The following is a 22,279-nucleotide window of genomic DNA, read 5'->3' as shown; positions in this document are numbered from 1 at the left end:
TAGGCCACACATTTCCTGCCACTTGTTATTACATAGTCTTGTGTCCATTACATTTGAATCCATCTGTCTAAAGTCATGCTATTTCTCAGTGTTGTCTGTGTAGGCCCATTTTGAGAAAGTTGTATTTGCCGTTTCTGTCAAAAGTGTAAATTGTCCATTCTTATAATGTGTTTATCCAACTTTGTATTTTACATTTGTACCCCAGCATGGGAAGTGAGTGAGGAGAGGTAGAAAACCAGGAGGGATCACGACTATGGCAGCCAGCCTTTTCTTTTCTCCGGAAATTGCCGTCCCTGTGTGAAGTTTCTTCTTCCAAGAAGAACACCAGTTATTTATTGCTTTTTAACTCCACTTTAGCTCTCCTTGATAAAAGTCTAATTTTGTAGGATAAAAATTACATTGAACAATCCAGCCTACACAGGTTGATATAAGAACAGGGTTTCCCAAAAAATCACTTTCTGAAGAAAAAAAATCTCTACTGCAAGAAAGATATTCTGGGTTTTCTAGCAGGACTGCATCTAAACCCTCCACAAACAAAAAGTGAGCCACAGTGCAGCCAAATGTATCCCTTCCTACTTCAGGGTTAAGCTGCATAATTACTAGGCTGTGTGACTCTCACCCTGTAACTATTTAAAGCATTAGAACAGTAGAGGGCAGGCATTTTATTTTTGGTAAACCCACGCCTCCCAATATAGGAACGACACAATATCTGAAACGCTTCCTCTACCCCCACACCCCAATCAACCTTCTACATCTATCAAAAAATACCTTTAAAATAGGTTTACTAACAAAAATAGATTGTTCACAGCTCCAATGCTGTGAAAAGTACAAAATACTTGGTTTATTAACCGATTCTAAAGATCTGAGGAGACAGTCCTGAACATCAAAGTTTCGCATCGCCATGATCCTTTCTTAAGCTGAGTTGAGAGGATCACAGCGATCCGAGATCCGAAATGTTGCTGTTGGACGATCTCCTGATGTCTAGACTCATTGAATAAATAAAATCTTTTGGATTTTTCACAACATTGGAGCTGTGGACATTCTGGTTTTGTTAGTATATCAAGTTAGAGGTTTTTCGGCACGGCTTTGCGCTACGTATACACAAGCCCTTTTTTTTGTTCTTTTTTTAAATCTTACATTTATTTATTAGCTGGTCCTATTTCCTTTTTATTATTAAATTAGGTTTACTAAAACATACACTAATCATATTGTCAAGAGAATTTGTTGGTAGAAGTAATACATATTTAGTTAGGTCTTCTGTTTTTTGAGTGCATTAAGTATTTAGACAGAGTGTTAAAAGTGTACAGACAAACAGTATTTCAAATGGGAGGGAGGTGGACACAAACTGCTTTTACATAACGTATTTAGTAGACAAGTTTACCCTTCCACTAAGCTTGGTGTACAGAGACGCCTTCTCATAATTGTTAATGCAATCTGTAGTGGGTGACGCACTCTTATCCACCTTTTCCCTTCTCTGCATGACCCTGCAGGCTTGGGCTCTAAATATACAAATGTACTGTGTAATTGTAAGAAAAAAAAAATCTTGCCGCTTGGGTCACAATGAATTAACAGTGGCTACAGAAGAGTGATACGAAATAGTCATGCAAACCAATGTTTACTAGCACGTGGTTAATTCGCCTTCATTGGCAAAGGTTTTGCTATTCACCCCAATAAACCCAAAAGACATCAGTTAAATGCATTTTAGCAGCTTTATTGAAGAAAGGGCAAAAAACTTGAGTATATATAATTTCATGCGTTTTATATGAATAAGCTGACCATTTTAACTAATGCTAATTATCTAACTTCAAGCAAACCAAGGCAGGAAATTTACAGGGAAGGTTTGCACAGTCGTTGTATTCATTCAGAGTTACCCTCCTCGTTTCCTGTCTCTTTCCATTCCTGGATATTGTAGAAGTTTCTGAATAGGGTGGTGGGACAGCGCAGCCATGGTGCCTTAAAGGCTGTACCATGGTGCCTTAAAGGCTGTGATATTATGAAAGGGTATTCAACCATGTCTAACTTTCACTTATCTGCTCTTCTCCAAGACGTGCTGAGCTCCTTGGGTTTTCTCTTGAAAGAACTCATTGACCACCAATGCATCAGCATAATGGTTTGTCCAAGTCTTCTGCCTTACTTACTTGTGTATTTATTTTGATTGCAGGTGAGTTTTTGGGTTGTCCGAGAGATTCTTCATGCTCAAACACTAAAAATCCGGGCCGAGGTTTTGAGCCATTACATTAAAACTGCCAAGGTGAGAGTTGTCTCGTGTGTGTGTGTGTGATGAATTTGTTTAAATGAAAGCTGTGGGTACGGTAAACCTGAGCTTAAAAATGAGCACACCCACAGATAAATATTTACTTCTAACACTTCATTTGGCAGTGCTTTGGGGCTCCATTAAATGCTTCCGGGCGCCCTGTGAGTCCAGGAGCTCGCAGGCACTGTGAAATAACAGACTTTAGAAAGACTGCGCAGTTTAATTCCCCCAAGTATATAATGCTGAAATATGGACCTATGTATTAGCAGGACTTTCCAAAACCCAGTGAGTAAACTTGTTTGTATATTCATAGTTGCTGGTATGAATGAGGGAATCCAAGCAATATCCTACATATGTAATCAGTTCTGTAGTATCAAAAAATACTTTATTTAAAAGAAAAATCATATCAATGTCATTTCTATCGAATTAATATACTGAGCATCCTTTGATTTTTATACTGTAGTAGGTTTTTGCACACTTTTCCAGCGTTGCAAGATCTTTATAACACTTTCCTGTTTGATCATTTGTTTCCAATGTTGCCAGCAGTTTGAGCTGCAAACTGTAACAATAGATAATGTTACTTTAGTAATATAAAAATACATTGTAGCTGCTGAGTTACACTGAATGAAGAATTGATTGAAACGGAAAAGCAGCCATTTAGAGAACCCTGGGAAGCAGGATCTCTGCTGATCAATCACGGGAAAACTAATTGATCAGCAGGTAATTCGTTTTCAATAAAGCTAATCAAAGGCTGCATATATTAAAATAAAAATAATATATATTTTTTGTTTTATGTGCTGCGTGGATTGCCTCTAAGATACGCTGGCATTTCCAGTGCATGCAGTGTGCACCTTTTTTGATTATTTTGTAGTCCTTTGCAAACACCTTGTTATTGAGTTATGGCTTCCAAGTGTCTCAGAAATGACGACTGAGTGTTTTCGTATAAGGTACGTGTACAATTTTCAAATCGAATTCTGACCATTTGTAAGAGTTCGAAGCTTTAAAACCACACTAGTATGTCAAAGCCACTTGAGTTTTTGTCCAAACGTCTGACACACTTTACAAATGTATCGCCTAGAAATCACAGAAACCTTCAGCAACTTGTGAGGATATTTTTCTTTTTATTGCTTTAAAATGTCGTGTAGTTGGTCTTTTTTTTGTGTTGGGGGGGGGGGAGAAGAGGGGTCTGATTTGAAAAACAAATGGGTTTTGTTAAGTTAAACGTAACTTAAACCAGCAACTTTAGTTGACACGCCCAAAAAATGAGATATGCCTGTGCCGGTGTTTGACAAGCACAACTACAAATATGGCCGCCGAGTCACCAATCCAAGTCACTGTTGATGCTTTCTATTGGCTGCCCAGGGCCGAGCATAACAGATTATATTTTCTTTTGGAAAATAAATATTCTTCCGGACAAAGAGTCGGAGGAACAGTAATCCTCTCCAGGTACCCCCGGCTCATGTGATTTCATCATCCGAAAAGAACAACAAAAACATCCAGCTTGGTTTGCTGCTTTTAACACCTTTTTTTGGGATGGGGAACAGTAATGTATTTTATTGCACGGCCCTCTGACTGGGTGTTACGGTTTCCTCTGGACACATGGACTTTGCAGAAATGTGAAGTCACTTTTTCTTTGATCTCTCGTTGAATAGTTGATACATGGAACAGTTTCTCAGCAGAAACAAAGTGCAAATTCTGTCACATTCAAGACTGTTTTGGATAGACCCAGGAGATATATGGAAATGCCTAATAAAAATCCTTATTTATGATGTACTGTATTGTTGGGCTCAGGCTTTCACATTCATTGTTCTTGAACAGCTAAAATCATCTTTTAGTTGCTACACAAATGTATGATTAGGCCAGTGATTTCCAACCTTTTTGTTTGGAGGAACCCTTGAAGTATTTAAAAAATCTCGTGGAACCCCTATCTGGCTGACACATATTAGGTTTGTCAGGGGTCAGTCACAACATTTCACACCTCACGAGCCCCCTCTATTTCCCACCCTCTACCCATGTATTTCTCTCCCCTCCATCTCACTAACTCTCCCCCCTCCCGCCTCGCATGTATTTATCCCCTGCGTCTCACTCTTTCTCCCTCTTTTCCTCACTCACTCCCTCCTGCCCCCCTCTCTTCTCTCATTCGCCCCTACCTTCCGTCAATTACCCCACTCTCACTCAATCCACCCTACAAAATACATTCCAAAAAAAGCCACTCGCGGGGGGGGGTGGTGTTGGTGTCTGTGGTCCATAGGAGGAACCTCTGAGACTGCTTCAAGGAGACTCAGGGTTTCCCTGGTTGGGAATCACTGGATTAGGCAAATGTTTTTATGTTAGTAGTCCTGCTTTATTACATGGAATGAGTGGGGCTTTCTAACCTATTTATCCATGGTCTCCTCTGAATCTGCAGAAACTCTACGAGCTGAATAATCTGCACGCTTTAATGTCTGTGGTATCTGGGCTACAAAGTGCTCCCATCTTCAGGCTTACCAAGACATGGGCAGTAAGTACTCTGCAATATTTATACAGACGTTTTATTTTCTTCATAAACAGAAGTTGGTGACTGGTGCTGGGTGTAACCACAGGCCCCTGACAAGCAAGGGATTTAAAACAGCAGTGTCTTGCAGGTCTTTCCAACATTGACATAAACGAAGCAACACTCTGTGCTAAAGGACTCTTCCACTTAACTATGGCTGTGTTTCATAGACCGTAATAGGTGTTACCGCACGCTACTCTGCTGCAGTGGTTTACCAAACTTAACCGGCTTGTGTTTCTTGTCAGTAACTTGCCTTTCCCACATTAAGAATTGAATACTCTTTAGAACATGCGTTATCTGTTAACGCACCTGCTTTGCATTGCCCCAGATTTTTTTCCACGCACTTTCAACTTTTTACACTCCCTCATTTTCCGCCTTTTTAAATAATTTTGACCACACACGCTTCAATACAGATGCACTTCGTCATATTTCGCTATCTCTTCCATAGAGCTAAACCGCACCAACTTGTCATCCACAGTGCTCTGTGCTAGAGATGAATGTTAGAATACAGCAGTCTGCCCAATCTAGCTGAAATGTTTGGATGCTTTTTAATAATGTATAATTAATTTATACATTATAATTACTTGTAAGACAACAACATATTCCTCATCACAGTTTAATGGAGCGGAAAGACTGTGAAATACAGATAACCTGAATATATAATAGCTAGTGAACATGTGCTAATCCAATAACAGTAGGTGCCGTGTATGGGGAAAATTGACGACTGAAAAAAATTATGTAATTCCTATTTTCCAAACACACATTACCCATTTACAGTATATTAGGCCAAATACAAAATTATTAGTTCGCTGCTGTTCTGCACACTTAACCAGTAGCAAGGTCTCTGGAATTGTAATAAGGATGACGAACTGCTGTCTTTTGATATCCTGTTAATCTCTGTTTTATTGGAACGTAGAGCTTGCCACAGAGAGAACTGATTGTAACATTGGGGAAAACGTGCCAATTGAGTGTGTTTGTTTCAAGTGTTGGAGAAAACTAATCTTTGGTTTTCGAATACAGTAACCTTCTGATTTTGTTAAACCCCACATATTTCCTAATTGCCACTTGTTAGTATTTTTGTTTTTTTAGTTATTTTTCCAGTATTTTAAAGTTTGCTTCTCATCCATCTGACCCATGTCCCAATGTTCACAAGGTGAACGGTAGCTGAGTCTGTATGAGTGAAACTCTTTATTTGATGTTTTTCAATCATTCTTTTACCAGCTGTTGTGTATGTATAGCTTCTTTTTACTTTATTTTGGTTGGCATACACTTGGGAAATGAGGTGACGTGACTATTACGTCAGCATATTTTTGTCAGTCTACAGTGTCACTTAAATATGCAGACTTCCACCCCCATTTAAAAAAAATTGTCAACACCCAAAAGTAAAGTAATACTAGGGATATTCTGCTTTTTTTTATTTCTTAATTTGCCTTTATGCTCATCCTTTAGATAAAAAAAATTAAATGTTACATTAGATGTTTCTGGAATGCTTTATCATAGAAAAAAAAAAGGTAAAAGCCACATTTATAGTGCATAAAATGTTTATTGGAAGGTGAAAAACAAAAATGTGTTTTTAAATAGGGTAAAGGATTTCATTTTTAGTTGATGCAAAGACTTGGAAGATTTAATGTTGCCATGCTAGCCACGGTCCTTACAAAGGATGCTAGTAACTTTTTAGAGATGGCCTTGCCAACATTTGTCACTGTTCCTATTTCAAAAACAAATGCTCCTTCCTGGTAGTATGTCCTCTTAGCCACTGTATTTATTCTTTGTTCTTGTGGACATGATTTGCTGTTGGATTTAGAACACGGTCTCCTACCGAACGCCATCCAAACACTTTTCTCACTGCTTTTTCATTTGGCTCTGATACAAAATTTATAATACAATGCATTCAATAGCAGCATTAACTGCTAATTAAAGACCTGTATGTATTTTCTTAGTTATAATTGATTATTTAAAGCTTTTTTTTTTAGGGAGTGTGGAAACCTTACACAGCTACAAGTGTCTGCAGGGACGTGTGAAAGTGCCATTTCAGCACTTCATTCACTCCCCCGAGAATTTCCCATTTGACATGCTTTCTGAAGATTACACTCAGGACTGGTGCTATTGCAAGAATAATACAGTAATAATATAAAAGAAGCAATTGAGCATAAGGAAATTTGTTTTGGGGGTTGCATTGGCTTTTTAGGTGGTACACACAGAGTGGAAACTCATTTGGAGGTCAGATTTTTCCTTGAATGGCACTGAAAAGTCATGACTATAAAGCCTGTTAGTCAGTTGCATGTTATGGTTTAACAATGTTATCTCTGACCACGTAACCTTTTGTGTTCCAGCTTTTGAGTCGTAAAGACAAGACCACCTTTGAGAAGCTGGAGTACGTAGTTAGTAAAGAAGATAATTACAAACGTCTCAGAGACTACATCAATAGCTTGAAGATGACTCCTTGTATTCCTTACTTGGGTAAGTCTATGAGGTGCAATAATGACAAAACACTGCCCTATGGTTGCCTGAGTTATGTACGATGCCGTAATTAATAATTGTTCTTGTATAGCGCTGCTAGTTTTACTTGGCGCTTTACAGAGACATTTTGCAGACACACTCTCTGCCCCAAGGACCTTACGATCTATGTTGTTGGTACCTGAGGCACAGGGAGATAAAGTGACTTGCCCAAGGTCACAAGGAGCTGACACCGGGAACTGAACCAGGTTCCCCTGCTTCAAACATAGTGCCAGTTCGTGTCTTTACTCACTGCGCTGCTCCTTCTCCCTTATCCAGCTACTTTTTCCCTCTTTCCTCCCTCCCCATTGTTGTTTTGCCTGAACTGGTTGGCAGTGCATCTCTCTAAATGTTGAAGCAGCCGTCTTATCATGACCAAGCCAAAAATCAGATTACCTTATGAAACATTTTTTGGTTCTGCTATCATTGATCCACGCACGTATTTTATCCCACTTTTAAAGCAGAGGGCTGCACAGGTTATGGCTGTGCCATCTGCACACCCGTTCACTTGTACTCTGGTACTTTGAGGGTGTCTGAAATGGTTTGTTTTTACGATCCATATTATGGAAATGTAAGAGCGCTATGCACGGACTGCCTTCTTACACAAGCGTAATATAGTCTTCGAGGCATTTGTAGAACCCCATAGATTACGGATTCCCATAGTAAAAACAAAGGTCTGTGTGAATAGGCCTTTTATTTGAAGTCGAACGCCAGTGAAAATGAGAAACTCCTATATTAATGCAATCTCCGTTTTGATTCTATGATTAAGGGTCCATCAACTTTTCCCTTGTTTTAAAGGGCTTTTATAGAACCGAATATTCATGCGTGTACTTTCTGTCCACATAGTGCATTGTTCTATAAATATCTGTGTATTAAACCATCCATCTCTAATATCAGCTGCTTATTTTTTTTACTGCAATGCAGACAGTCATTGTGCGAACTTTAGCCAGTAGGGTTCCCATGAAACACATGAGCTTTTATACATATGACTGTTCTTGGCAACCACTGCTGGAGAAAGATGGATTAAACTTTTTCTTTTCCAAACTAAACCGTGTTTCCTAGTGTGCAGTCTCTTGAGGCTCTTCTGGCATTTACAGAAGATATCATTTTTCTTGGAAATAACGGGTCTGAGAAGCAGCACGTTTCCTGGTGATTCACTTGGTAGAACGGTTTTTCAGGCCAACGCTTGCAAACCCATTATGCACTTAATTTTTGCTACAAAAATAGCCACCTTGCTACATTCGAGTTGAACGCTGTCACAGGACAAGGGCTGACGCTCTTGACCCAAGCTATCCATTAGTTGGAAATGTCTTTAGCTTATATGGCGATTTGATCCCAAATGCCGCACAATCACTGTATCCGATTTCTAGTGTCGTATTGTTTGTTTCCTCCTGGATGTTGGTAGTTGCAGTTAATAGTTTGTACTGAACTTTGCTTCCATGACTGCTGTTCTGGCTTGAAAACAAGATGCGTTCTTTGGACAGTAGCACAATCGGAAGGGCCAGATAAATGTTGGCTGTTCATCCTACATTATATCTCCTTGATATAACCAGATCTTTTTCTCGATTTTTAAAACATTTGCACACGTCGGGTCCTTTAAATGGATTTGGGCCCCTGCCCATAATTTGTGTAAGGATTTAATGAATTAGTTTCTAATGGTTCAAGGCCATTGAAATATAGTAGATACATGATCTGTGAAAGGTAGTTTACTGTTGATGGAATTCAGTTCGGTTTCGGATGGGAATAACTCTTGCCTGCAATATAGATTATAGTGATCCAAAGTTGATTAAACTCGTGCCCTCTGTTTTGAGCTTCCTGACCTACACGATGCGCGTTTTATTGAGGAGTTATACAGCCATCTTGCCTCTCTACCATGACTCGTTCCATGTACAACCTCACCAGTGGTTTTTATACGGTAATAAATTGACCACTGCTGACATAAAAACTTAAAGATTTGTAGAAACAACCACATCATTACCAGCAAATTGTTATTTCAGGTAAAGGGAAATAAATCGCATCTCTGTTCTCCCTATTTTTTTTCTTCTGGTGAATGAATAGTCTGGAAACTCTTAAGCAGAAATGGGCCGTGTGAGTTATTGCTTTAAATCTGAAAATAATTACCAACAACATCTAAAATAGAAACAGAGATTTCTTCTTGCCATGAATGAGAAGGGAAACGAGCATGTGGAGGGGCTTGGACTTTCTGTCACATTCAGAATGAAAGGAAAGTTTGAGCAAATAGACCTGCTGCTCTATGGTATTATTAGTCATACATGGCTCTTTCTCTAAGGACAGTATAGTAATGCTGAAGTCCATCCCAAGCCATACCGTGTGTAGCTACCACAGATCATTACAACATGTGTATTCAGTGCAGCTGTGAATGTCTTTTTTTTTAAAGAGAAAAATGTGTTTTCCAGCAGGCAAAGCCTGAAAAAGTATGTGTTCTTTTGCCTGAAGTTGAAATTTGGTTTGAATCAATCATCCATCCGTTATAAAGTGCAAGTATTGCAAAGTGTCGTCAGCAAATGTTATATACTGCGAACTGATTTGTGAATGCTTGTTGCATTACCTAATGGAGAAAAAGAAGCGAGTGAAAGGGCAGTGCAATGCAACATCACCTTGGAGAGATTCAAGCAACCTTAAGCAACAGTTTAACTTTTTTGTATTTGTGTGCAAAATGTATAGGCTTTGAATATTTCTATTAACACTGGATTGAAGCATATTAGCTATGTATGTTTTATCTTTTATGTTTAACTTTTCATAAATATTCTACAAGCGAAGTAAAGAGTTTGGAGGGCTGACAATTACCAAAACACATTAGATAAAGATTGTAAAAACTCTCCAGAGCATTTCTTGCTATGATCATGCCAATTTTTTTTTAAATGTAACAAAATAACTACTTTTAAAATCATTTAAAAAAAAAATTTTTAAGGGGGAAAAAAAAGTATAATCTGTTACTTTTAACCTATTACACGTGCCTTTTTTTTACGCAGGACTGTTCATTTAGGGACCCTGTAATTCTTGGTTGGCTGTTTCAAGCTTTGTTTTCATTTTAATATGAATCCCTTTCAATTTTGCTTTGGAGCTGTTTACAAATAATCAGGAAAACATTTAGTTTTCTATATTGTACGGCGCTATATGCAACACTACAAAACATTTTTTTTAATGAAAAATGAGCTTACAATCCAATTGTGTTGTCTGGGCATGTAACATTTCTATGTGCCTCTCTCATAAGGAGAGTTAACACTAGAGCTTGAACCTGATTCATCTGCTTTAAAAATAGTGTTCTTACCACTAAGCTATTTTTTTTCAACCCATCATACATTTCCTGTTGGTCAGGAACTTTTATGGTAGCTCCTGTACACTGAGGCAAAAAAACAAAATACAAGTATTGTTTTATAGGGTGCTGTGTTTCTTCTTAATCTCTCCGTATGCCTGTGCTGGAGCTCGAGTCTAGAATACTCACATGGGAGCAAATTCATTGAAGCCAAAGGGGGCTTCTGTGCGATAGTGCCCCCAATCAATATTATCACGGGTCAATGAATAACCCACGCAAAAGGAAATAGTTCACCTGATACTCGCAAATAGTGTCTGTCTGTCTGTCTGTCTGTCTGTCTGTCTGTCTGTCTGTCTGTCTGTCTGTCTGTCTGTCTGTCTGTCTGTCTGTCTGTCTGTCTGTCTTACGTGACGGAGGAGATTTACACTGAAACACTGCAAGTATCCAGTGGGCGATTGGCTTCTATGTGAGTACTGTTGGTCATGTAGCATTGCTGCTTCCATGTCATTTTTATTTCTGGATTATAAACATATCCATATGTAGGCGTCATCCATCTATTTTCATCGTTTAGAGCAAAATTGATCTTGGTAATTCCAGTGTTTTTTTTGTTTTGTTTTTTACTTTGTAAATGTGGGGTTACGTATTTTTTTGCGATCGTACTTTTGAAGCCGGGATGCACAACTCCAGTCCTCCATAGCCACCAGCAGGTCGGGTTTTATGGATAATCCCTGCTATAGCACAGGTGGCTCAATCAGTGGCTCAGTCCTTTTGATTGTAGTAGTATGTTTACTCTTCTCATATAATCTGGGACTACATCTGTTAATGGTGACTGGTTACGTGTTTCTATTAATGGTGTTGCCAGTACACACCACAAGCTTTCTTTTAATATCCTTAATGTATCCTGGCTGGCCCTATTGACTTGTCATTTAATAAAAGTTCCAATAGCACTTTCTCCTCTGCAAATGGACTTGTGTTCTTCCCATTACTATTCTTGTTTCCTACTCCACTCTTGTCCTTCCACAAAAAATGAGTTGTATTTTTCTTTTTCACACTGTACCCTAATTGTGTGATGACTTTTGTTTGCTGGGAACTGATACAGGAACACTGCAAAAGAACCTTCTGATTTAAAAAGCACACCCTCAAAAGCTGATACTGCAATGTAAATACTTGATCAACTAAATTTAGCATAGGTTGAATTTGATGGACGCATGTCTTTTTTCAACCTCATCTGCTACAGTATGTACTATTTAAAACTAATTTATTCGCCGTGGGCCTCTCGGCAATAAGCACTCCTGCCCCATAGCACATATATTTTGATGACACTTCTTGTTTACGTCACATGTTGTCATGTCCTCTACATCGCATGAAAACATCAAAGTTAGCAAGTGTGACGGGCAGCCTCTACAAGCCTGTATTGATCCAAGAAGCATTCAAGCACCATTCATGAATGGTATTATGGCTAGTGCTTCTCCAGCAAGTGAAGTTATGATGTGTACTTTAATTGGTCTCTGTACATACATGATTGTTTGCAGTGCATTCTCCGCTCCTGCAATCTCATTGTGCATTTGTGTATGGATGATAACTTTCTGCAATTAATGCTGAGGAAATTGCAAATGATTTTATATTTAGTTTGACACTACACTGTCCAATGTAATCTAAAAAGCATCAAGGTACAGTACTAGATAATCTGTGTTTGGTAAAAGTATTAGAGATTATTTCATAGCAGTCTACCTCATAAAATGTTAAAACTTAGAAGTAAAATGGATTCTGTGGAATAAGAAACACTTTTCATTACTGTGCTTATCTTAGAAATTTACTGATTACAACTTTTGGAAACTTGGACTTTATCACCAAGTTCTTGTCTAAAGCGGTGTTCAAATTCAAATATAGCAACTAGTTGTTCACATTCAAATAGCATTCCTTTACATGCATCTTAAAATATAAAACATTTGTTTAAATAAATGATGAAAAATCAAGTCACTGTGCATAAAAACAAAAAAAGCAAGATAAATTATATTTCACAAAATAGTTATCTGTATGTTCAATGGTGCTGTGGACCTGGACAAGATTCTTACACTTTTTGTTTTATTTAATCAACCCACTTAATTAAACTTGCTTCAACGCCTTACAGGCAGCTTCAGAGTTGCAAGTGATAAACCTCACATACTGTATACTGTAACAGAGCTCATAGCACCAATATTGTTTATAACATAACACGAGTGTCTGAGCGTAAAGAATATAACAGTCTCGGGCTAGCTAGCAGCGCTGCATATAATTGCGGTGCACTTACACAAGCGATCACATTTTGTTTAAATGATGTAATTTCTACATTTGCTCAGCTCGACTTCATCTCGTTAATGGATTTTCATTTGATGTGTGATCCGGATCTTGTAAAGTAAAGAAACTGTTGGCTTGTTCCTGCTGTCGCCGTCATTCTATATTGCTTTGCTCAATTACATTTTCGTGTTGCTTTGATTTTTTTAAGACACTGCCATTTCATGATTTTCTTTTCTCTTTGGTAGTTTTGGTGTCCATGTAGGGGAATAGCTGCTACTTTACAAATTATTTAGCATAAATATATACATTTTTGTTCTCATCTTGTAAACAGTTTACATACTGTAGTAGAATTGACCATGTTTTTGTTTTAATATATGAATGACCTTGCTGTTATTGGTAACCACAGACAGAAGGAACTGTATGTTTTCCTGCAAACACATTCAAAACATGAAGTCTCCTCAAGGATAAATAACAATGTGATTTCGGCTCATTGCTTGTTGCGGAGCTTCTGCCCACCTACTGCTTATGTTTCAGTCTATGGGCCTGATCAACATTTGGACAGCTTTGAGAGAATAGGAGCCACCTCTGTACTCTGCCCAGTAGATGCCATCTTGGTGCTTGCTGCGGTAATGCCCTCCTCTGTACCACACACCGTTGAGGTTTGAGTGTGCGCAGGCATTGTACCACCATCCTCCTTTATGGAAGTGAGCACAGTTACCTGCGGATAAAACCACATATAAATACTGGAGTGGATTCACAAAGCGCCGGTAAAAGGGATCAGAGCTCGATCTGCATGATCTACCAGTTAAGTTGATGGCTGTTAACACCAGATCGATCTCTGAGGTTGCTTAGTAGAGGATCAGGAGTTAATGATATAGTGGTCTTGTCCCTTTTTTATATTGGAAGTACATAAGCTGATCTTGGTACTGAGTAGAGCAAGTTTATAATAGATGAAGTTCTGTTTACAGAAATTGTTACGGTTATGTTTTTTTTACTACCTGCTCATATTTTGCCTTGTCTGGTCTATTCTCAATCATATTTAAGATCTATGTAAAATCACAAAACAAATGACCATGTATGCTAAAACAAAATTTTTAAACATTGTCTATTACTATAAAACGGCTTTACCAGAAGTCCCTCCCGTTTTGGTATGTTACTGGTAGTGGCCAGATTCCACCATGTAAACATTGTAAAACAGCTATACTTCACCTGAGTACAAATCTCTGTCCCTGTCCAATGTGGTGAACTGCTTGCCATTGTGCCAGACCATGGAGTCTCCAGCGTTTCCCTGATATGTTCCCAGACGCAGTCGATAGAATTCGCTCTCTGGCTCCAGGCGGAAACTACTATATTCAGCGTAGACTTTTTTATTGCTCCAGTCTTCCAGCTCGATCAGCAGCTTGTAGTTGTCTTGGTTACTCAACTGATAGATGCTCTCCAGTCCCAGCCAGTACTCCCCATCAATGTTCCCAAAGCCTTTCTGCACAGAAAGGCGACATGTAAGTGCAGAAGCGTTGTAAGATTTCTTTCGAGGACAAGTGCAACTCAAGATAAGTTACGGTATGCAGGTGGATCGTTTATGATGTAACTGCCTAAAAAATTATAGAGCATATTCTAGAATCTAGATATCCAGGCAGTACGCTAGCTAAATCTGTTTTTTGTAATGTTTTTTGTTTTTTTTCCCCCACTCAATTACTTTCATTGGTTTTCTAATCAAAAGAAAATGAACGCGTGTTTGTGTGTGTTTGTGTGTGTTGGGAGGAGGGGACAGCAGTGAATGTTACACATTTACCGAAATGTTACATTATTGTGAACCCTGGAATTGTAGTATATATTGCAAAAGGCAACAGAATTGTCCTTGAAATCAAATCAATAAGGACGTATCACCTGGCATGAGGAGAGTCAATCATTGCAAACCTCTGGGCGGTTATTAGACGAGAATAGTCTTGTGAAGGAGGTGGATGCCTGGCCGACTGGAAACTATGGTATGTCAACCAGGGCTGCCAATTTAGGGCAGGTGTCTGTAATGACCACCGTCAACTTTTTGCCATCTTGAGCGTACCATACTCTATTTTTGGCCTGGGTGAGTTGGTATCCAGAGGGCTGCCATAGAGTATCTTGTGGCTTTCATAATGTGACTTAATTTACTTGAATACCTGTCTTCATCTTCCAAAGGCTTGCTCCGAACACAGAACAATAGCTAGTATTTTTATATAGAGCGCCACTATTAGATAAGTTTCCTTTTTCACTTGCTCCGAACACAGACTAAGGCCTGTAGAAAGTCAGGGTTTCAGAGAATTGGGGTCATGGCAGATATTGTGGTGGACAGGTGGAATTTTCATTTATTAGAGCCCCAGAGTTTTTTTTTTTGTGGGAAATCGTTGGTAGACAGGTTCCAGCATGCTTCTGGACTGACTCTGGGTTCTTGCTTTGGCAACCAATGTCGGTGGGGCTTCCACCTCAATCTCCACCCATCGTTTAGTATTGGGGTTTGGCTCAATTGGACCACTTTGTAATACGAAATTAAGCATGGTAAGGCCAGACTGCTTGCTTTTCTGAGTTCGCTGAGCATGGATTTGTTAACTCGGGGGGGGGGGGGGGGTTCATGTAAATGATTTGGAGGTTCTGAATAGCACTCGGAAGCACCTGGATGGGTGGGGTGTGGAACAGGTAAAGAAAACGTGGTAGCAGGTTCTTTTTCACTGCCTTTATCCTCCCAATCCATGCAATATTAAATTTGGACCATTTTGCGAAATCTAATTTAAGGGTTTTTATTAGAGATAGGAAATTCTTTTGTTAAAGCATTTTGTAATCCTTTGTTAGGTACGTACCTAGATTGTTTAGTGTTTCTTTGCACAACTTAATAGCAAAGTTTATATCAATCAGCTTCATATCCTCAGGTGATGAGTTTATATTTGTGACCTCTGCTTTAGGGTTTATTTTAAAACAAGATAATCAACTGATTAGGTGAAGGGATTAGTTATGGATAAAAGGGCGTCACCTGCAAAGTGACATTTTTAAACGGTTTATCATTTATTGGGACCCCTTTGATTTCTGGGTAGGATCTAACGTGCTGCTAGGGGTTTCTGAGATAGGTGGGAGAAGGAACATTCCTGTCTAGTTACACCTTTAATTGGAAAAATCTCTGATGTGCCAGCACAAAGCACCCTGGCCGAAGGAGATCCATACAATGCCAAAACCGCCCTCAGGAAATTCCCTGAAATCTGAAATGCTTGAGTACCCTCCATGTAATCCCAGTCCAGCCTGTCAAACGCTTTTTCCGCATCAGTCAGGCCATTGGTATTGTCAGCAGCTTGCCTGCCTGGCACAAAGCCGATTTGGTCCAGATGGACTAGCCCTGGCAGGACCACATTGACTGTTCGCTAATATTTTAGAAAAGATCTTTAGATCCACGTTAAGAGAAATCGGCCATTAACATGGGAAACAGGTAGGGTCTTTATTTTGGGGATGAGACAAATACTGTATGGGCTTGTAGCATACTATTAGGAAATGCCACATCTTCAAAGATGGAATTAAAGAGCTTCAGCAAGTGTGGTGAGAGAAGGTGAACACATTTTTGTGATGTCCTTTAATGTAATAATGAGTTTCTCATGGTCATTCTCTCCTGTTCGAGTTTCATCTGTAAAGATCTTGGGGTCCATTAAAAGATCAGTACATGCAAAAGAATTAGTATTAACAGGTGCTCTGTAATTTTCTTTCTAGTCCCCCACTTTTTAATCTATATATAGTCTGCATAACTAAATATCCTTTTCCACAGTTAATATACTTTATATTTATGATTAATACAGTAAGGTGTTTACCGAAGGGAAAATAGATTCTTGGCAAATGTTGATTTTTATAGACCAAAGCTTCATGAACCTTTGTTCTAATCAATTGTCTCCCAGTTTAAACCACAATCGGCTTACTCAGCATTTAACCAGAACTACTGGATTTGTGTAACATCTAGACTAACGTAATTCATGTGTGTCTGTGTGTCTGTGTGTCTGTCTGTGTGTCTGTGTGTCAACAGGCAGTGCGCACTTAAGATGTTTTTTATTTTTATTTTTTTAAAGCTCTGTCCACTTGGATCTTTAGTAGATTCTGTTTTTTTCTCCTTACCTTATAAGTGTCCCAGTTCCTGAAGAAGTTGGCTGAACCATCTGTCCTCCTCTGTATTACTGCCCAGCCACCAGGATCCAAGGTGTTCTCGCACCACAATTGTATGTGATTGTTGGCGTTGTCTGGTTTGATCAAATAAATCCCGCTGTTGGAAAATCCAGATTCTTTGGCATGCTGGCAGTCTCTGAAAGGGCCTGTTGAATTAAGATTTGGGACAAATCATTTATATCTTTGCACACCTCACACCACAAATTAGATTAATTGTTCTTCTAAATTGTGTGTAACTTTATTAAATGTATATGGGGGAAAAAATGGAGGGCTAGTTTTTTTTTTTTTGTTTTTTTTTAAATGTTGGTTTTAAGCATTTTTTACCTCAATGTTTTTTTTTAACAGCTGGTTTATTGGATTTAAAGGTTGCTGGCCAACACCACTATATTAACAAACAATTGGTTTACTGAGGAAGTTCATAGGCGGCTTGATAAAATTAAAGTAAATAAGGCACCTGGCCATGATGGCATACATCCAAGAGTTCTCAATGAGTTAAGTTCAGTAATAGCCAAACCATTACATTTAATATTCAAGGACTCCATTTCCACAGGCTCAGTACCACAAGATTGGCGTAAAGCAGATGTGGTGCCTATATTTAAAAAGGAAGCTAGATCACAACCGGGGAATTGCAGAACTGTAAGCCTGACTTCAATAGTGGGGAAACTACTTGAAGATTTAATACGGGATAATATTCAGGAATACCTAATGGGGAAAAAATTATTATTAATAGTCAGCATGTATTTGTGAAGGATAGATCATGCCAAACTAACCTTATTAGTTTCTTTGAGGAGGTAAGTAGGAATTTAGACCAGGGTAATGCAGTTAATGTGGTCTACTTAGATTTTGCAAAGGCTTTTGATACGGTTCCATGCAAGAAGTTGGAGTACAAAATAAAGCAAATTTGGAGTCCGTAAAAATATATGCACCTGGATTGAAAACTGGTTGAAGGACAGACAATAGAGGGTTGTCATAAATGGAACTTTTTCAGGTTGGGCTAAGGTCGTAAGTGGAGTACCTCAGAGATCTGTACTGGGACCCTTGCTTTTCAACTTGTTTATTAATGACCTTGAGGTTGGCATAGAAAGCAAAGTCTCCATGTTTGCTGATAACACTAAATTGTGTAAGGTAGTGGAATCAGAGCAGGATGTAATTTCTCTCCAGAAGGACTTTGAGAGACTGGACACTTGGGGCAGGTAAATGGCATGATGCCTTATCACTTATTCCACAATGTGATAGTGTGGTATTGTCCCCATGCTGCGGTGTAGGCTGCGACACCATTTTGACGTATTTAACAAAGTTCTCTCAGATGTGACTAAATTGGAAATGTCGTTCTCTGACCCGGAACCTCAACCCACCTGTTTATCCTTAAATCACAAATTACATGGTTGTGTTTGACATCATAGTACAGTATGTGGAATTCATCAGCGTAAATATTCTAAAAGTACAGATATTCTCCCTCAGTGGGTTGTAGTACAATGTTTGTAAAATGTGCGGTTTTAACACTTCACGGCCAGAGTGGCTTGCAGTGCATTGCAAAATATGTTGGTGGTAGCAAATGTGTTAATGATCAAGGGAAACAGAACCCATTTGTCACGTTTGAGAGATGTTTCTATATATAATGAGCAGTGGGTATATTCTAAAATAATGTTACTATTTTAGGTATGCCGTAAAGCCTGTCCATTGTAAACAGATCAAATGCTTATGGAATGGCAAGAATGAATAGGTATCCTTAAAGTGTGTTTGGAAAAGGAATGCATCTCTAATTGTGTTTTTCTAAATGTATATATGAGCGTATTACAGGTGTGCAGTTGTGATGGAGTGGCAGGCTGTAAGTGTGATGGAACTTTACCGACCCGCTATATTAATCCTCTCGTAGCACTGTGAATGGCTATAGCGGCTTTTGGAATGTTACATCTTCCTTCGTTAACTACTCCCAAAGATTAGACCTGTGGTTTTGTAACTTATTATTTAAAAAATTTTTTGGTTAAGGAACCCTATAATTATATTGTGAAATTCTGGGGAACCCCAACTCTTTCTAATAGCGCGTCTGCGATCAGATGCTTTGCAAGGAACCCCAACCCTCTCTAATTGCGCGTCTGAGGTTAGATGCATTGTAAACTCTTCTGTCTTTGGTCCAATGTTCAAATGACATGGAAAGTGCAGGGAACTCTTTTAGGGATGCCCGTGGATCCCTTGTTGAAAAACACTGGATAAGGCAGTACTGCACCAGTAATTTGTTGCCAAACAGGGTAATTTTATGGTGTGTACACAGCTTGTAGTGAGTGTGGGGGAGGTTGGGCTGTTAGTCTGTTTTGCCATTTCATCTCAGGCTTGTTGTTCTCCCAGCATGGCTTTGCACAGTATGTGCTGTCAAAATGAAAACAGAGATTTTTGTTGTGGGGAAAATTGTGATCTTTGTCAAAAGTGCTGCGAGGCCCCTCAGGATCCCTAGGATTTTCAGAATATTGACGTGGCACGCTACGTTCCTTTTGGATAAAACTTCTATTTCCTTTGTGTGGGTAGAAAAGTTACACTTTATTTTTGTTTTTCTATGGCAAACGGAGCACTTGTGCTTTTTTGTTTTTTGTGGTTGGGTGGTTCCCCGGAGATTGATATTGCTAATCCATGAAATATTTGATTTGCTACTTGTTTTTGTATAGTAATTATCAGAATGTTATTTTTTTTCCATGTTTGAAAGATCTGTTTGGGTAAATTCACGATTCGTACTAGTCACTGAAGGGTTGAACTATGCGAGGGAAGACATTTCTCTAGTTGCCCAACGACGACTTAAAACAATGGCAGAAAGAAATCTCGACAAAAAAACAAAGGGACTAAAACGTTGATCCTGCAACCATGTGTAAGAAATTAAATGTAGATAAAGTAAGGCATTGTAACTATTTTATAATATACATATTTTGAGTGTTCTCTAGAGCCAGCGTTTCAAACCTTTGGTGAAGAACTGTGGAATCATTTAGAAACGTACCAAATTTGGCCTCAGAAAAAACCCTGCTGACCTCTTGTAGAACTTCTACTTTGAACCCCATTTTATTTCTCTAGAGCAGATGACACCCCGTCTCACAGGTGGTTGTCTATTTTATTACTATGCTCCACCTGTCTCTTTTAAAGTGAGGCTTGTGTGATCTAATCTAAGATTTCTGCCTTTTGAATACTTGTTTTAAATTTAGTAACATGGATTTTACATGTGAGATTTCCCCCTGGTGTTCTTCCACTAGAAAATGCATATTGCGTCAGTTTAGTTAATACGGACCATGTGCTGTATGTAATGTTTTTAAACCCATTTTATTAAAAAAAATCTACCTTTAACTGAATCCTTGTCTACTCGCAGGGGTGTAACTACACTACTGCAAAACCCTGCAATGCTGGGAGGAAGGGGCATGCTGTCTGGTACTGGAAGTTGGGCCCGGCCAGAGTTTAGGCCCAACCTCCGTGTCGGGCTACTGGGGCCTCTGCTGTGGGGCCCCTAACGCCAAGCCTCCCACATACTGGTGTACCCATATAGGTCGGCTCCAGATATAGGGCCTGTTGGGAAGTCAGCCTAACTGGTGCATCCACCCGCGTGGCCCCAGCTTCCCACCAACGTGGGACCTGATGTTTCGCCCCTGTCCCACATTGCCCACAAGGCAAGCTATGTGTGAGGGGAGAGGAATTGAGTTAGAGAGAAGAGTGCGGGGGAGAGGAGAGGGGAGGGGGGGGGGAAGAAAGTGAGAGTTAGATAGAGGGGTGTGAGAATTAGAGGAGGAATGGGGAGAGAGGGGAGGAGAGTTGGAGAGGAAGGAGAGATAGACCACCTTTAAAAATGTTTTGCAGGAGGCCCCAAACATTGTAGTTACGACACAGTCTGCTCGTCTTAAGTATAATTGTTATTTTGTTTGGATGCATATTGTGGTAGATCATAGGCATAGTTAGACATTCGTGGTCTCAAGATTTTCCAAATCAAAAGAAATTGTTGCTGATTATATAACTTGATCCATAAAGTGAAGCTATATCGGGTTGACCTAATTTCAAAAGCGTCTAATTTTTTGTGTTTCTGGTTGAATCAGAAATTATGCTGTGCGCATTCATTCAGTTTGACCAGTGGAATTGTACCTTGGGTGAATTGTGCATTCCACTGAAACACCCTCCATTTTTCTTCATGATGCCAGCTTTTCAAGTTATGGTGGTTAAAAAGACAAAAACCTCCACCGTACAGTGTACAGCAAATATACCACTTGTGGTGTATTTCCATGTCTCAGACAGGTCTGCAGCTTGAAATTAAAGCAGCAATACTACTTTCCAACTTCTTTTTATATGCAATACATGTGACAATGGGTAATTCTACATTCTTCCCTTTGTTGGCAATAGTTTGGTTCCCTTATTATAACGCTGTCAAAATCCTGATTGTGTGCCTAACATTATGGTTACTTCAGTCAGTGTAAGGCCACGTCCATGGATAGTGCTTGCGGGCTGAGGCGCGCTTCCGCTCGGCACTGAGCCCCTACAGCCGCAATGAGAGCGGCTTTAGTAGGGGCTCGTCTACGCTTCCGCAAGCGCGCGTAAGCGTAGGTCTTAGTAAAATTTTAAATCTTCGCGCTTGCCGTTGTCCCAATGAGGGCGAACGAGCTCCGTGACGCCACTGGCCCGCCGACACGCCCCGGACGGCGCGCTGTCTAAGGCCAGGTAAAGCACCCGCTTTCCCTCTGCCTCAGCGCGCCTCCGCCCGCAAGCGGTATCCATGGACGAAGCCTAACTCGGCACCTACAATGTATCCTTATATTACTCAGGTAACATCTATTATTGCAGTTTACAGCTCAAATGGGCACCATTTGCAACAAATTATCCCAAACCGAAAAGTGTTGCAAACATCCTGCACTGCTTAGGAGGTGGGTTAAATAAAACCTGTTATAGAAATCAAAGGATGCTTTAAAACTCATTAAAAAATACTATTAAGAGAATCATAAGTCACTATCTAATACTACAGAACTGATTTATTCAAAAATATATAAGATTTCACGTTTTGCTGCCTTGTGTTTAAGGCAATTTACTATGAATAAACTCAAAACCTTAAACTATTTCATCTAAAAAAAATATATATATATCTATATATCCTACAACAAACTGTTTAATAAAAAATACACAAAACAATCTAAAATGACATTATTATTGTAGTTAATATAATATTAATATATTGTGGTATATCGGGTTAACGTCACAGGCTGCAACATCCATGTACCTACATTCTGCATGCAGACATATATGCCATTTTGTTACTATTGGT

General features: G+C 39.2%; 2 protein-coding genes across 11 annotated transcripts in view; one reads left to right on the top strand and one right to left on the bottom strand.

Annotated features, from left to right (window-relative positions):
• The window catches only part of RALGPS2 (Ral GEF with PH domain and SH3 binding motif 2), a 139,898-nt gene that overhangs the window by 59,836 nt on the left and 57,783 nt on the right, over positions 1 to 22,279 (top strand). For all 8 annotated transcript variants that reach the window (XM_075616600.1, XM_075616601.1, XM_075616599.1 and 5 more), the window contains 3 exons: positions 2,162 to 2,251; positions 4,662 to 4,754; positions 7,121 to 7,247. In XM_075616600.1, coding sequence (XP_075472715.1) covers positions 2,162 to 2,251; positions 4,662 to 4,754; positions 7,121 to 7,247 — 310 coding nt within the window. The remainder of the gene's footprint in view (positions 1 to 2,161; positions 2,252 to 4,661; positions 4,755 to 7,120; positions 7,248 to 22,279) is intronic.
• Positions 12,351 to 22,279, bottom strand: part of ANGPTL1 (angiopoietin like 1) — a 26,865-nt gene continuing 16,936 nt past the window's right edge. For all 3 annotated transcript variants that reach the window (XM_075616609.1, XM_075616611.1, XM_075616608.1), the window contains 3 exons: positions 16,957 to 17,150; positions 14,047 to 14,317; positions 12,351 to 13,555 (listed from right to left, as the gene is read on the bottom strand). In XM_075616609.1, coding sequence (XP_075472724.1) covers positions 13,368 to 13,555; positions 14,047 to 14,317; positions 16,957 to 17,150 — 653 coding nt within the window. In that variant the 3' untranslated portion in view covers positions 12,351 to 13,367. The remainder of the gene's footprint in view (positions 13,556 to 14,046; positions 14,318 to 16,956; positions 17,151 to 22,279) is intronic.

This window comes from Ascaphus truei, chromosome 10 (assembly GCF_040206685.1).
Source record: "Ascaphus truei isolate aAscTru1 chromosome 10, aAscTru1.hap1, whole genome shotgun sequence".
Classification (NCBI taxonomy): Eukaryota; Metazoa; Chordata; class Amphibia; order Anura; family Ascaphidae; genus Ascaphus; species Ascaphus truei.
Note: the sequence above shows the minus strand (reverse complement) of the source record. Positions and strands in the feature narration are given on the sequence as shown.